At 58.6% G+C, this 15,180-nt stretch overlaps 1 protein-coding gene across 1 annotated transcript in view; it reads right to left on the bottom strand.

Annotated features, from left to right (window-relative positions):
- Positions 1–15,180, bottom strand: part of FBRSL1 (fibrosin like 1) — a 105,853-nt gene that overhangs the window by 22,829 nt on the left and 67,844 nt on the right. The window contains exons 7-8 of the mRNA XM_042782849.1: positions 13,050–13,154; positions 10,580–10,615 (exon numbers count right to left, since the gene is read on the bottom strand). Coding sequence (XP_042638783.1) covers positions 10,580–10,615; positions 13,050–13,154 — 141 coding nt within the window. The remainder of the gene's footprint in view (positions 1–10,579; positions 10,616–13,049; positions 13,155–15,180) is intronic.

The raw sequence follows: 15,180 nt of genomic DNA, 5'->3' as shown, positions 1-15,180 counted from the left end.
CTTTATCACATCACCACCATCATCGCCACCCCACCATCGCCACCCCACCACCATTATCTTTATCACATCACCACCATCATCGCCACCCCACCATCACCAGCTTCATAGTTGTCATCACTACCACAGTCACCATTGTCTTCATCACCATTGTCTTCATCACCATCCATCTTAATCACCATCACATCCATCATCTATTCCTGCTCTCTCCTCACGTCACCAGCCTAGCCCTCAGAGGCATCTGAGCCTCTGTCTCGTGGGGATGGAGTTTGAACCCCCTTATGTAACCAATTCCTCTGCTCCCCAAAGATGTGCTCACATCATCACGCAGGCCTCCCCACGCCCTCCAAAGCCCTGGCGGCTCTGCCTGGCCTGGGAGCTACTCGTCATCCTCCACAAACTGCAAGACACGGATCAGTCCAGCCATTAAGCAGCACCAGAAAGCTGCCTTTTTTCCTCTCAGTGTGACATTAATTACCACTTCCCAGCAGAGCTAAAAGGAGGGCCGCCTGTCTCCCACCACTCAAACAAAGGCATGAAAAATTCATGAGCGGGAGACCTCGCCTGATGCTCACTGCTCCCATCACACCCGTCAGCTCCCGCCTGGCGCATGGCACTGCCTAGTCCAGCAGGGGAAAGGGACAGGTAAAGTCAGGAAGGGGACAGAGGGGCTTGTGGCCTGGGGATGCTAAGACCACACAGGCCTGCTCTACCTCCCCCAGCTCCTGGAGCCACGGAGCCAGGAGGTGGCTGTGCTGGAGGTGGCCTGGGTGGGTGCATCTGCCCCTGTTACAGGCAAAAGCCACACAACTATCCACGGGGACCTTGTGTGCACCTGTGGCAAAGGGAGGGCCCCGCCCTGGCTTTTCAACCCCCTGACTGCACTGCCACTGAGGCATGCCGAGGAGTCTGGTGCTAACGGCAATAAAGGACTCGAGGCCACTGGGCGAGCTGGAGGGAGCAAGGTCATGCACTTGAGACCCACTGTGGCAGCAGGAAGAGACCACCTGCGCCAGGCCCACCCTGGGTCAGGCCCAGAGACTTCCATGGAGACAGCCATGCATAGAACCTGGGGCAGGGCCCCACAGGGAGAGTGACTATCCCTCTGAGAGCTGGGCAAGGCTGCACCCTGTGGACTCCCCATCAGCAGTCCTGGGAAGGCGTGTCAGGCTCTTAGCCAGGTGCTAACACCCAATAATGGACCTGGGTCCTGAGAAACCGTTCTTGTTTACTCAGCTAGACACTTTTATGTGTTTAGGCTTTAAAGGGAAACAAAGCACTGATTACCCAATTAACAAGCAATTAAATGGCTATAACCTAACAGCCCACCCCAACTGCCTTTATGAGGCCGAACTGAGAGACCCATTTGGCAGGGGCCCCCCTGCACTGTGCCCTGCCATCAGGGGCTCCAGCCTGGCCCTCGGGCTCCAACCTTCTCCTAGAGTGGATCCCTCTTCTGCTTGCCCAGCAGCCCGTAGGGCAGGTGTGTGTGTGGGGCTAGGCCTGCTCCTCTCTCCAGGCATATTTCCCCAGGGATCCTTACCACCAAGCATCCCCAAAAGCCCTGTGGGCCCTCTGAATCCTCTGTAGGAATACCCCCACCCAACATCACCCACATATGTTTATTCAGTTCATATTCACCACAGGACCTACTACCTGAGTTTATCTTCTTTGGTTACTTGCTAATTTGTTTATCGTCAGTCTGGTCACGCTGAAATCTAAGCTCCTTGCCTACAAAGACTGCATTATACAGTACACACAGACCCCGAGACAGTGCCATATAACAGGCATGTCACCAATGTCCAGTGAGTGAGCTAACAAATGAGTGAGCAGATGGATGAGTGAATGAATGGATGAGAATGAATGTGAGTCAATGAATGACTGACTGAATTAATGAATGAGTGAATGGACGAGAAGGAGCATATGAGCACTCTCATGAGTAAATGAATGAGTGAGTGAACTAATGAACAAGTTAGCAAATGATGGGGTGAATAAATGAGTGAATGAATGAATGAGTGAGCGAATGAGCGAGCAAAGAATGAATCAATGAGTGAATGAATGAGAACAAGTGAGTGAGTGAATGAGTGAATGAGAATGAATGAATCAATGAGTAAATGAATGAATGAGAACAAGTGAATGAATGAATGAGAATGAGTGAGTGAATGAATTAGTGAACGAGTGAATGAGAATGACTGAGTGAATGAGTGAGCAAATGAATGAGTGTGTGAATGTGTGAACAGGTCAATGAGAGAATGAGGGCCTTCCAGTCTAACCACTGACATTTTAATCACTTTCCTTTCCCTGCCCAGGCAGCCATCTGGACAGACAGAGCTGTTGGGGCGACTGTCAGATGACAGTCCCACAGGTGCAGGGCAGGGTAGGGCAGTCACCTGACTTCAGGATAGTGTCACCTGAACCTGGAGTCTAACTCTTGTTCAGCGAACATGACCCCTAGCCACACTGCCGGGACATGAGGCCGGCCAGGCCAGTCTTCCCCTCACCAGGAGCTCACCGTCTGTGTAACGCTGTGAGGGACACACTTCCCTCAGAGGGACTCCCTCCTCCCAGAGTCCCCTTGCTAAGGGTGCTGTCTTCTGCTTTAATTCTGTGTCTGCAGGCCACGAGATCCATGGGTTTTGGTCCTGCAGCAGGGTGGGGAGCATGGATGTCAGCCGGCATCTTTTCCACGTGGCCCAGCTGCCCCACCACAGGGACGGCCATTCTGCTCTTTTTTGGGGTCCTCCCCGACCGGCCCCTGGGAGCAGCCTGAGCCTGCCGCTCGTCACCCCCACCACTGTGCCAGCCTCGCTACAGCTCTGTGAGCTGCATGTCTGTCCTCCCAGGTGACCCTGCAGCACCCCGACCCCCGTGCGCCCTGTGCCGTCTGGCACACACGTCGACTTGCTCATCTGCTTATGGTTGGTTGGTGGCAGCCGCCAGGCCTCTCACCTCGAGGTGCGATGCTGTGTAAGAAGAGTGGACGCGGGGCACCAAGGACATGGGCTGGGGCCTACAGCATGGCCCCCAGTCTCTGCTGACCGAGGACACCAAGGTCAGTGTGGCAGGCAGGCAGACGGCCCCTCTGCGTTAGTGCCCGCAGCCTAGCTGGCTGAATATTAATGAGCTGTGTCAGGAGATGAGGGAAGGGGGCTGCAGCCGGGGGCTGACCTCTCCAGAGCGACCGTATTAATATATTCCCATGTTGTCAGACTCAAAGCGCTAACTGCCTCATGAATTCTTTATCAACACCAAAGTCTTAACCAGAAACGGTGTTAACATGAGTTTCTAACCTCTGTGTTACAGCAGCCCTGCCTGCCGCATGATTGAATTTCAAGTTCCATAAGGCAGCTCGGCAGGGTGCCGGGGTGGGGGGCCAGGTACTGCTGCCAGGGTCTTGGGATGTCCCCATACTGCCCACCCAGCCTGCACCTGTCCCCTCCCTCCAGGGCCGACCATCAGGGGACCCACGTGCACCATGGAAAGGTCACGCAGGCCCTGCCCACTCGCTGCTGTTTCAGGACCTCACCCAAAGCCCCTGACCACCATGTGGGGTCTCCATGGGGCCGACCATGGGGGTCATGAAGGGCCTTGCATACCTTCTTGGGACCAGTGAACCAGTCACTTGCCTGGCCAGAGTCCTTGGCTCCCACTTCTGCTGGAGGCCACAAGCCCTGAGAAATAAGCTCCAGGACTCCACCAGGCCCTAAAGCCAGCGTGGAAAAGCCAGTGGCATAGGGTGCCCCCGGGGTGCAGGAAGGCTCTCTGGCAGGAAGTGAGCTCTCAGGTGCCCACCCCGGATGCCCACTCCCATGTCCCAGGGCTAGGAAGTCTGCAGAAGCTCAGGGTCCTTTGGCATCACCTTCTATGGGTAGCCCCAGACACCTTGGTCCAGGGGCGTGGGAGGGGGCGTGCAACCCGGGCATCCCAGTGCCCATCCCACCCATGCAGCTTAGCCCCAGGGCCCGGCGAGGCCTCCTGTGAGGGTCCACAACCTCACTTCAGACCCCACGTAGTGTCAGGTCCTCACTACCCTACTCAAGCCTTCTCCTACAGGCTTCTACACCCCAGGGCCCCCTACAGCCTGAGTCCACTGTCCCAGTCTGCATACACACTCCCCAGGGGCCTCTGCATGGACTGTTTTTGCTCCTTCCTATACCCTCACGGTCAGGCCCCGCCTGCTTGCCACCCATCCCATCCCACCCCACCCCATCTCACCGTCCTGCCTCCTCCCAGCTCGCCCTGCCTTCTGGTGTCTGGGTGCCATCTGCTTTGCTCAATCTGGGGCACACGGAGAGCTGTCAGCCCACTCAAGGCCACAGCCCCCACACCCACTGATGACCGTGCAGGACTACTGCTCTTCACACCTCCACCTTCCAGAGATGCTCCTCCCTGCCCCAGAGGCTGAGCCCTGGGGCATCCAGCCCTCGAGGGCATCTTTGGGCACACTCAGAACATGAACCATCCACTGGGGAGGAGGCATGCTGACCAAGAAAGCCAGTCACCAGCTGTGGGGCCTAAGGAGCCCACGAGGAATCTGAGAGGACTTCCAGGAGAGGTGCTGGGGCACCGGAGGGTCAGGCAGCGACTCTTCACCAGTAACCCACAGTGAACAATTTCAAGATGTGGTCATGGCTACACTCCAGGACCTGGAGCAAAAGTGGGTTGAATGAATGATGGGCAGGTGGATGGATGGGTGGATGGACAGATATATGGACAGGTAGATAGATGAGTGAATGGACAGATGGATGGAAGGAGGGTGACTGATGAGTAGAGAAAGAGGTGGACAGACAAATGGACGGGTGAGTGGATGGATGATTGGATGGAAAGATGGATGTACATATGGACAGATGGATGGACAGACAGATGGACAAATGGATGAAAGGATGGATAGATGCTTAGATAGACAAGTAGATGGATAAACAGATGGGTGGATGGACAGATGAGTGGATAAATGGATGGAGGGAGGGTGACTGATGGGTGAACAGATGGACGGATGGTTGGATGGAGGATGGATGGGTGGATGGATGATGGATGTATGGACACAGGATGGACAGATGGATGGTGACTGATGGGTGAACAGATGGATGGATGGTTGAATGGAAAGGTGGACGGATGAATGGATGGGTGGGTGGATGGAGACAGGATGGACAGATGGATGGTGACTGATGGGTGGACAGATGGATGGATGGTTGAATGGAAAGGTGGATGGATGAATGGACAGATGACACAGGATGGATAGATGGATGGTGACTGATGGGTGGACAGATAGGTGAATGGACAGATGTACAAATGATGGGTGGATGGATAGATGGACAGATGGATGGTCAAGTGAGCAGATGAATGGATGAACGGATGGATGGGGGGAGGTAACTGATGAGTGGACAGGTGAATGGACAGATGAGTAAAGGGAGGGTGAGTGATGTGTGGACAGACAGGTGGATGGACAGAGAAAGAGACAGATGACTCCTCTGAAAGGAGGCAAGCACAGGTCTCTGCTGGTAATTGAGAGGATTGCCATGCCGCACCTACACCCTGCTGTCCCCGTAGTCCCTGCTAGCAACCACCTCCTGAGGCAGCCACAGTGACCATCCCTTGCGCAAAGGTCAGAAGGAGAATGGGCTCCTAACTCCGGAGAAAGGGATGACGGGTTTTATTGCTCTTGTACAAATTATGGCTGCTTGGAGACGGCCTGTGCAGCAGAGTAATGAACGTCATAAATCTGGCTCATAAAGAAAGGCTGGCATGTATGAGTGTGTGCGTGCATGCAAGTGCATGCATGCATACGTGTGCATGCAAGTGTGTGCGTGCTTGCAAGTGTATGCACACAATTGCATGCATGCATGTGTGTGCATACATGTGTGCAAGCATGTCTTACCTGTGTGCATGTGTGCAACTGCGTGCATGCATGTGTAAGTGCATGTGTGTGCATACAAGTGTGTGCATACATGTATATGCAAGTGTGCTGCATGTGTGTATGCAAGTGTGTGCTGTGTGTCCACATGCATGGGCATGCTAGTGTGTGCATGCCCAATAGTGCATGCGTGCAAGCGTGTGCGCTCTGTGTGCATGTGCACGAGCTGCACATGTTTTCAAGTGTGTGCATGTCCGCACAAGTGTGTGCTGTGTCTGCATGCATGCAAATGTGTGCATGTATGTGTGCATGCAAGTGTGTGCGTGTCTGTCTATGTGCTCATGTGTGTTGCAGGTATGCATGCATGCAAGTGTGTATGTGCAAGCCAGGGTGTGCTGCATATGTGTGCACGTGGGCACTGAATGAGCACTGAGTAGCCAAGTGCCCCACTGCCAAGGAGAGGGGAGCACAACCCCATTGTACAGGACCAGGAGCCAAACATCCTGCCATTTGCTGGGGCGGGGGCTGCCGGCGCATGGGGTGAAAGCCGGGGTAGGTCTGGGCACCAGGAAGAGGTCTTGAGACTTCTCACCTAAGGGTCACTACTCCCCACTCTCCCATCACACCCCTTCACTCCCCATAGCCCTCCCTTCTTTCCTCCTTCCTCACCCTCCTCCTGGCAGGACTCAAAGTGAGGTCTAGAGACCTTGGGGTCCCAGGACACTGTCAGGGGAAAGAGAACGGTGATGATGCCAGCTGGGGGGGGATGTGCGCCCGTGCTTTCAAGAAGCACCTTGGTGCCGGGCTCCACTCCCTCAGAGACTGCCCACCCGGTTCCCTGCAGGGCCTGCTGGGTTTCTGGCAGTACCAGACACGGCCAACTCTTCATTCAGCTGCTACTGCTGGCTGGGGGTGCCCACAGGTGAGGCTCTTGCAAACTCTGGTTACATGCCCACTCACCGACCAACCTTAACCCTGTTCCACATTCTTGTTTATAGACACTTTCTTTAACTTCACCTGGTACACCCCATCTGGGCTTTGAGGTGAAGGAAACAGAAAGATCAGCCATGGCTGTGGTGGCCTCCCTCCCTCAAAGCCCCTGAGGGTCTGGTAACTCCAGAGGCCACGGTCCCTGCAGGGTGCTGAGGACAGGCAGGAGAGCAGGTCATACGGGGGCCCACTGGCAACTGAAAAGCAATTTCCAAAAATCCTGCTGCTGACCAGGAAAGCAGTGTCCGGAGACCTCCCACGGACCACCCACCACTGGGCCCTGCGGCTGACCTCCGGCCTGGGGTGTGGTGGCCCCTGACCCTAACCACACTCTGCTACTGACAGCCTTCCTAGTGCCGTGGCGACCAGGGGCCAGGGCAGGAAGTGAGGCAGGGGGCCCTTGCGGAGATGTGGGCAGCCAGAAAGTGTCCAACCCCACAGTGCCACGACAGCTGGGGCCACACTGTGCCTCCATTTCCACAGGTGGAAGACAGGAGTCCCCTGGAGGCAGCAGGGCAGGGCACCAACAAGCCTACAGTGCCAGCATCGCTGGGCGTTGTCGTGGACAGCAGACAAGCTGTCACCAGGGCCGTTACTGTTCAGTGTCACTGCTGCTGCCCTGCCTCCTTGGCTTCAGTCTGCAGCCACCACCCAGCTGTTGGGCACAGGGGCCCCTTCCAGAACATTCTACCGACTGTGGGTGGGCGGAGGGAGGGTGGGGCTGTCACACATGCCACACACGTCACACACGCCATACACGTCACACTCCGATCTCTCTGACGGAGGGAGCCCGGCCCCCTGCTCCTGGGGGCGATGGATCAGTTCGTCCTTTGCGGCAACTAACCCAATCAGATGACGTTCTAACTAACTTTACAGCCCTAATGTCTGATGGCATGCTGGGGAGGCTGCACCGAGCTTCCGGGGTAAAAGCTGCTAAGAGTGGCCATCATCGGAAAGTGGCTGGAAATAAATCTCAGCAAAAGTAAACCCCTTTGAAGCACAGCCTATAAAGCCAGGCTGTGTGATAAATGCCCACGTCACTAAGTGCAGGGATGCTGTCAGCGGGCAGGAGGCAGCAGACGGCCCCAGCAGCACTTCCTCACTGTGCCCAGGCCCCAACCACAGGCACAGGTGGATGGGCACCCACACGTGGTGCCCAGCAGCCACACACACACACATGCCCGTGAGACCAGATGTACATACCTGCAGCAGCACGTGGAGCACGCAGACACACATGGGGCACTCACAGAGGACTGGAGACACACAGACACACAGTCACAACCTGCCCACAGCTACTGTGCACAGCTGCACATGCCAGTCTGTTTGCACACCTCAGGACCCATCTGCACACTCCAGGCCCCCTCTGCATGTCAGGCCCTGACTGCACACACCAGACCTCTATCTGTACACGGCAGGTCCCATCTGTATACACCAGGCCTCTATCACATGTCAGGTTCTGCCTGCATATGGCAGGCTTCTATCTATACATGCCAGGCTTAGTCTGCACAGGTTAATCCCTGCCTGCACACGTCAGGCCCCATCTGCATATGCCAGGCCCTGTCTGCACAGGTCAGTCCCAGGTTAGTCCCTGTCTGCGCACGCCAGGCCTCTGTACATTCCAGGTCCCATCTGTACATACCAGGCCTCTGTCTGTATGTGCCAGGCCCCATCTGCACTGATTAGTCCCTGCCTGCACACATCAGGCCCCATCTGCACATGCCAGGCCTCTGTCTGTACGTGCCAGGCCCCATCTGCACCTGTACACATCAGGCCCCATCTGCACACGCCAGGCCTCTGTCTGCACATGCCAGGCCTCCATCTGTACACTGTAGGCCCCACCTGCATACATCAGGGCCTTGCAGTCTGTCTGTGCTTGGCTGGGCACCATGGCCCCTCACAGCCTGGCCCTACCACTATGTGTTGCTTGGCAGTTGGTGGGGGGAGGTCAGCCTTCTAGCAGCTGGCCTGTTAGCTGCAACTTTCTCAGCAGATGTTCCTTGAAGTTGTTTAGGGCTTGGGGTTCGAGTGGCAGATGGGGATTTGGGAGCAGAAGGGCTGCCCTGGAACCTGGCAAGAAGGCTCAGCAGGGAGGTCCCGCTACCCTGGGGCCTCAGACACAGCAGAGGATCAAGTGGGTGTCCCTAGACTGACGTGACTAGTGGAGGAACCAGCCCTCCACTGGGACTGGCTTCCTGGGAATGGGCCATGTAGGCAGATACCACATCATACCCCCACAGCGTGGAACCCTACACACATGTGGGCCCCCTCTGGGGCCCAGACCTTCTCCTGCCTGTGGAGCCCCAGCCTCCCAGCCAATCCCGGGGGTAGAGATGGATCTGTCCCAGGCGCCTGACCTCACTGCAGCCATGGAGGCACCCACCATCTCCACACAGCCCCTGCCAGGCTCTGCAGGGCATCTCGAAAGGCGTGTGGCCCGTTTCCCCAAACACCCTGTCCTTACAAAAGGGCCATGTGAGTCTATGCTTCCACACTGTGGCCCAGCAGGTGCTCAAGACAGAGCTTTGAGCCACGACGCTGGTGTGTCAGGGCTGGTGATCGACCCTCAGGACTGTGGCACAGGAGAGGGGAGTCACACACAGAAGAGGGGACCAAAGGCATGAAGGGCGAGGATGTGCGTGGTCCCCCCACCCCGGGAGAGGTGCTGTGGCTCTCCCCCAGTGAGAGATGGGATCCCCAGTGAGAGATGGGATCCCCAGTGACAGATGGGAGTAGTAAGCCATAAGCAATGCAGGACTCTCCCCAGGTTGTGCAGCTAGGGGATGTGGAGTGAAGTCATCCCGTGAAGACTCGTTCCAGGCGACACTGCCACCAAGTTGGGGGAGAGGCCAGTACAGAGCCCACAGCCTTGGCGAGAAGGAGCTGGCTGAGGAGGGTGGGCCTGGGTAACCGGAGCAGACCAGCTGCCCTCCAACAAAGAATCACATTGGAGACACAGACCCAGAGCTGGCCCTCTGGCTTCTCCCCAGGGATCAGACCACAAATGGGTGGGGCTGTCACCAAGCTGCCTGAAGCCCTGGCCTGCCAAGCCAGGTAATTAACGGGTTAATTGCCCATCCTGTAAACGTCACTGTGATTTAGGGAGCTCCCTGAGGCCTGGGATGTGCAGTGAATCGGGAGACAAGGCGGGTGGTATGCAGCCACCCAGTGGGCCCGGAGCTGTAAATCTGCAGAAAAGGGCTTTTACAAAGCACTGAGTTTACAATGTCATTACCGTCCTCCATACTTAGGAAAATGAAGTGAAGCCGGGGGACAGAGCTGACACAGGGTGTGCAAGCAGCAGGCCCAGCAGGCCTGAGTGACGGCCAGGGTTAGGGCCGGCCTCAGTCTCCCCGCACGCACAGTGCTCCTGGAGGGTGAGGGGCCAGCAAAGACCAGGCCCGTGGCTTGTGTCCCACACGAGTCCTCCCGGCAACCGCCCGTGGGGCCCTTCCAGCACACCCCCCCCATGAGCCCTCCCGATGTGGGGCCCTTCCAGCACACCCCCCCCCGAGCCCTCCCGATGTGGGGCCCTTCCAGCACCCCCCCACGAGCCCTCCCGATGTGGGGCCCTTCCAGCACCCCCCCCGAGTCCTCCCGACGACTGCCCGTGGGGCCCTCTCTAGCACACAGCAGCCAGAGCCAGAACCACCCCAGGATCTGGCCTGTGGGACAGGACTCAAGAAAGCTGAGGAAGCTCCAGACAGACAGATGAGGCAGAACCACATCCGGCAGGACACTTACCGAATAGCCTCTTCCGGAAACCGCCTGCGCCGAGCTCTGCAGGAGGAAGGAGGAAGGACAGTCAGGACCTTCCGCTGGGGCCCGGCTCCCCTTCGAGGAACCACTTCCAGGCCCTGACCCCTATGTGGGCCATGAGACCCAGCTCCAACGGTCTGAGTGCCCCACTCCCTTGGCCACAGTGGTGAGTCTAGAGACAAGGTGGGGCCAAGTGGGAGCCCGCCCACAGCTGGGAATCCCAGCCTCCTCTGTTCTCAGCCCCTGGACCACACTGTACTGAAGGCCAGTTTGGGGCCAGTCAGCCTTACATTGCAGCCCTGGTAGCTGCCCACAGCAGCCCTGGGGTGGGGTTTGGAGGACATGGGTCAGTGTGCTGCACACCTAGCCTGCTGGCCTTTCAGAGAGTCAGGCCAAGATGTAGCATGAAGACCCCAGGGCCAGCAGGCTTTGTGTTCCCACACAGGGCCTGACGCCCTGGGGGTTTTCTGAATGTCAGGAGGTCCTTCTGCACCCAGATGGGACTTTGCCCTGCACACTCACGTCACCTACCCGCCCTAGCCCCAGCCCTCTCCTCTGGCCTGACAGAGCCCCTCTGCCTAGCTTCCCAGAAGGGCTGAAGAGTCCTCATGGAGGGCCTGGAGAGGCATGTGATGGAGGGGCTGTGGCCAGGCAAGGAGGCCAGGACACCTGGCCACCAGGGCAAGCCTTTGGACAAGAGGCTGTATCTGCTGTGTGCAGTTCAGGAAGGCGGTAGCCGGGTGGGTGGTCACTGGGTGGCCTGGCACAGCTCCCACTGCCCGGAAGACATCCCAGTTCTGCTGCTGTGAGGCCCGTCAGGATGGCGGGTCCAGGCCAGCTGCACCTCGCAACCGTGATCTATGAAACACCAGGCCACCGGGCCATGGGACAATACCCTAGCCTGGCCACTCTCATTTGAGGCTGTGGCTGACTTCCCAGGGCTGCTGGGGACAGTGGGAGCTGAGGGTGGAAATGGGAAGTGAGGCCAAGGGACAGAACAGGGTGGCAGCAGGCCGTGGGGACCAGCGTAGCCCACCCCCACCTCTGCTTCCCTCACTTCTGACTGCAGTGCAGAGACCTGACACTGGTCCCAGGACTTCCACCCCGCCCCCCGAGTCCTTCCACACACCCTCCACACAGCCCCCAGCACGGTCCCCAGTCCCTGTCCCCCCATGGCCCCTAGTCCCTGACTCCCACACAGTCCCCACCCCGGTCCACACACCCCGGTCCAGCCTTAGAAAGGGCTACAGGGCCCCTCCCATCCCTAGGCAAACCCTCTCCCAGACCCCGGTCAGCTCCCCACTTCCCCAGCCACTCTGCAGCCCCTGGGGCCGCCCGCAGCACTCTGAAACCTCTGTAAGACAGCCGGGGATCCCACTGGTCTCCCTCTGATGGGGTTCCCAGAGGCCTTTCCACCAGCTGCAGTGGCTGATGCGATACTCCAGGGCCTTAGGGCTCAGACACCAAATTTCCAAGACCCTGACCTGGGCCACCGGGGGCAGCTCAGGATCAAGGGAGGACAGACGGCCCCATGGACAGTCTCCAGACCTAGCCATAAGGTGCCCATGCAGTCCACACCTTCCACGGTGAAGCGGGGGTGGGGGCAGTCAGCAACAGCACTCTCCAGCAACATTTCTAACGAGGGCCTGAGGCTGCTAAACAGAGTCCCAGAGTCACACAGCAAAGGTGCGTGAAACGAGGCTATACCAGGCCAGAGGGAAGTCCCTGCCTCCTAGCACAGCCCCCAGTCCCTGTCCCTCCTGCACAGCGCCCAGTCCCTGTTCCCCCATAGCCCCTAGTCCCTGACTCCCCCACAGCCCCCAGCACGGCCCCCAGTCCCTGCCCCCTCTGCATGGCCCCCTGGTCCCTGCCCCCAGCATAGCCTCCCAGCATGGCCTGCAGTCCCTGTCTCCCTACACGGTCCCCCAGTCCCTGCCCCCAGCACAGCCCCCCATGTGCCTGCCCCCCCTGCACGGCCCCCTGGTCCCTGCCCCCAGCATAGCCTCCCAGCATGGCCTGCAGTCCCTGTATCCCTCCACATGGCCCCACAGTCCCTGCCCCCCAGCATAGCCCCCAGTCCCTATTCCTCCTGCACAGCCCTCAATCCCTGTCCCCCAGCACAGTTCTCTAGTTCCTGTTCCCCAGTATGGTACCCCAGTCCCTGGCCCCAGCCCCTGCCTGTAACATGGCCCTTCCCAGCCCCTGCTCACAGCATGGCCCCCCAGTCCTGCCCCACAGCACAGCCCCCAGCCCCTGCCTACAGCACGGCCTACTGGATGGTACAGCTAACCCCGCACACGGCTCTCACTGCTCTTCTTCAGTTGCCCCCCCCAAAAAAACAGGACCCTAATCACTAGACTGCCTTGTCCCACTGACACACAGCATGTGCTCAGGATGGCGGCAACGGCCTTCTGGGTCCCCTCCCACCGTGTCCCACGGAGGCCCCAGTACTCACGTCACTGAGCCGATCCCGAGAGCTGCTACGCCTGGAGCTGGTGGCCTCACACACACTGTCATCACCACTGCTCCTGTCACCTCCTCTGGGCACTACGACCTTCATCTGGGGAAGGAGAGAACAGGTGTGCTTGTTTTCACCTGGGCCTGACTATAGGTACCCCAATAGGGCTGGGGTGTCACCACACCCCGCACCCAAACCAAAGAACCAAACTCCCTGCCATTGAGTCAATTTCCACTCACAACGACCCCTCCTTGGGTTTCCGAAGTGCTCTCTACAGAAGTAGACTGCCGGGTCTCCCTTCTGCAGAGTGGCTGGTGGGTTTGAACCATCAACTTTCTGGTTAGCAGTCAGATGTCTCAGGCACTATGCCACCGGAACTCCATCCCAGGGTTACCATATTCTATACCCTAGCCCCGGTGTCACCATACCCCACACCCCAGGCCCGGGGTCACCACACCTCACACCCCATTGCAGTGGACACCATACCCCATACCCTGATCCGGGGGATACTGCACCCCACACCCCATCCTGGGGGACACCACACCCCACACCCCAGCCCCAGGGTCACTGTACCCCTTACTCTGTCCCGGGGGATACTGTACCCCACACCCCATCCCAGGGGTCACTGCACTCCACACCCTGACCTGGGGGAAACTGAACCCCATATCCTATCCCAGTAGACACCATACCCCACATCCCATCCTGGTGGACACCACACCCTACACCCTGTCTCTGGGGACACTACACTGCACACCCCAGCCCTGGGGTCACCACACCCCACACCCCATCCCAGGGGTCACTGCACCCCACACCCTAGCCCTGGGGGTCCTCTACCAAACAGCCTTGGGGATTAGCCCTGGGATGCAGCCTGCTGCTGTGGCCGGGCCACCTGTGCCCTCAGGGTGTTTAGTGCCCCCAGGCCTGGCGCAGAGGCAGGACAGACGGATGAAGGGAGGATGCTGCTGGTGAGCAGAGGGACGAGTCCCTTTATGGAGAAGAACCCAAAAGCCCCGGGGAGCAGACGGCACAAAGGGCGCTGACGGCCTACAGCTCCGCCCAGAGGCAGCCCCTTGGGTGCCATCTTTGTGGACTGTTCCAAGGGGATGTGGACCATCCGGGGTATGCAGCCTTGGGCCTCTTCCTGCCCACACAGCTGGAGGCTACAGTGGCCTGAGCGCTCCCTCCCCCACAGACTGGGCAGCAGGTTGCCGGACTCCTGTCCTGCTGGGCAAGCCCTAGGACCTCATTCTGCCTGCACCTCAGTCCCAGGGCGGGGGGGGGGGGCGGGGCACCGAGCCAGGTGCTCTCGACGGTTCCTCTGCCTCAGCTTTGGCCCCTGCAAGCTGGCACTGCAGCACTGCTCCCCTGCATATGCTGACACAGCACACGTGGGCACGGCCATGTGGTGCTGGCACGGTGCAGGCGGGCATGGCCGCCAGGTGCCAGGCCTTGGCCTCCGTGCTTCGTGCCCAACTTCCTTGCCCTCACAACAGCCCCGGGCAAACACCATCTTCATGCTGTTTACAGATGAGGAAATGGGCTCAGAGAAGCTGGGACCAGCTGAGGCCAGAGCTGGGGGTAAGCTGGACTCAGGGCCCTGCCCTTGTCACAGTGACTTTCATCTGGAAATAGACCATTTGGGAACAGGAAGGCCCTCTCTCGGGCCTGCCCCAGGAGCAGTCCTGGCCGGGCCCCAGCCTCTCCGGTCCAGATGTATGTGGAGGTGTGGTGCTCAGCCTAAGCGTGGGGAGGAAGAGCCCCCTGGGGCATCCAGGGGCCCTGCAGCCCGCCCCCCAGGGCCAAGAGCCCCACACAGACACTGTCCTCCACACTCTCAAGCCTTTGCTCAAATGTCACCTCCTAGGGATGCCTACCCCATGAGACCTGGTCCAATCCCTCCTGGCATCCAGATGCCCCTCACTTTTCCCCTCAGTACCACTGAACACAACTGCTCTTACTACAGGAACTGGCCTCTGTGTCACCGACCAGTCCCAGGGCGCAGGCTGGGGCGCCAGTGGACTTTCCCCACAACTCAATCCCGGGGGGCTGGGAGGTGGGCTTCAGCTCCGCAGCTCAGTGTTCAGCACAGGAGGGGCTGTCGGACGACCAGGGTCCGGTCTTCAGAGAA

The sequence above is a fragment of the Orycteropus afer genome, unplaced genomic scaffold, assembly GCF_000298275.1.
Source record: "Orycteropus afer afer isolate SDZICR_OR568_19922 unplaced genomic scaffold, OryAfe1.0 scaffold00489, whole genome shotgun sequence".
NCBI classification, from domain to species: Eukaryota; Metazoa; Chordata; class Mammalia; order Tubulidentata; family Orycteropodidae; genus Orycteropus; species Orycteropus afer.
The sequence above is the reverse complement of the archived record's forward strand: the minus strand, read 5'-3'. Positions and strand labels throughout refer to the sequence as shown.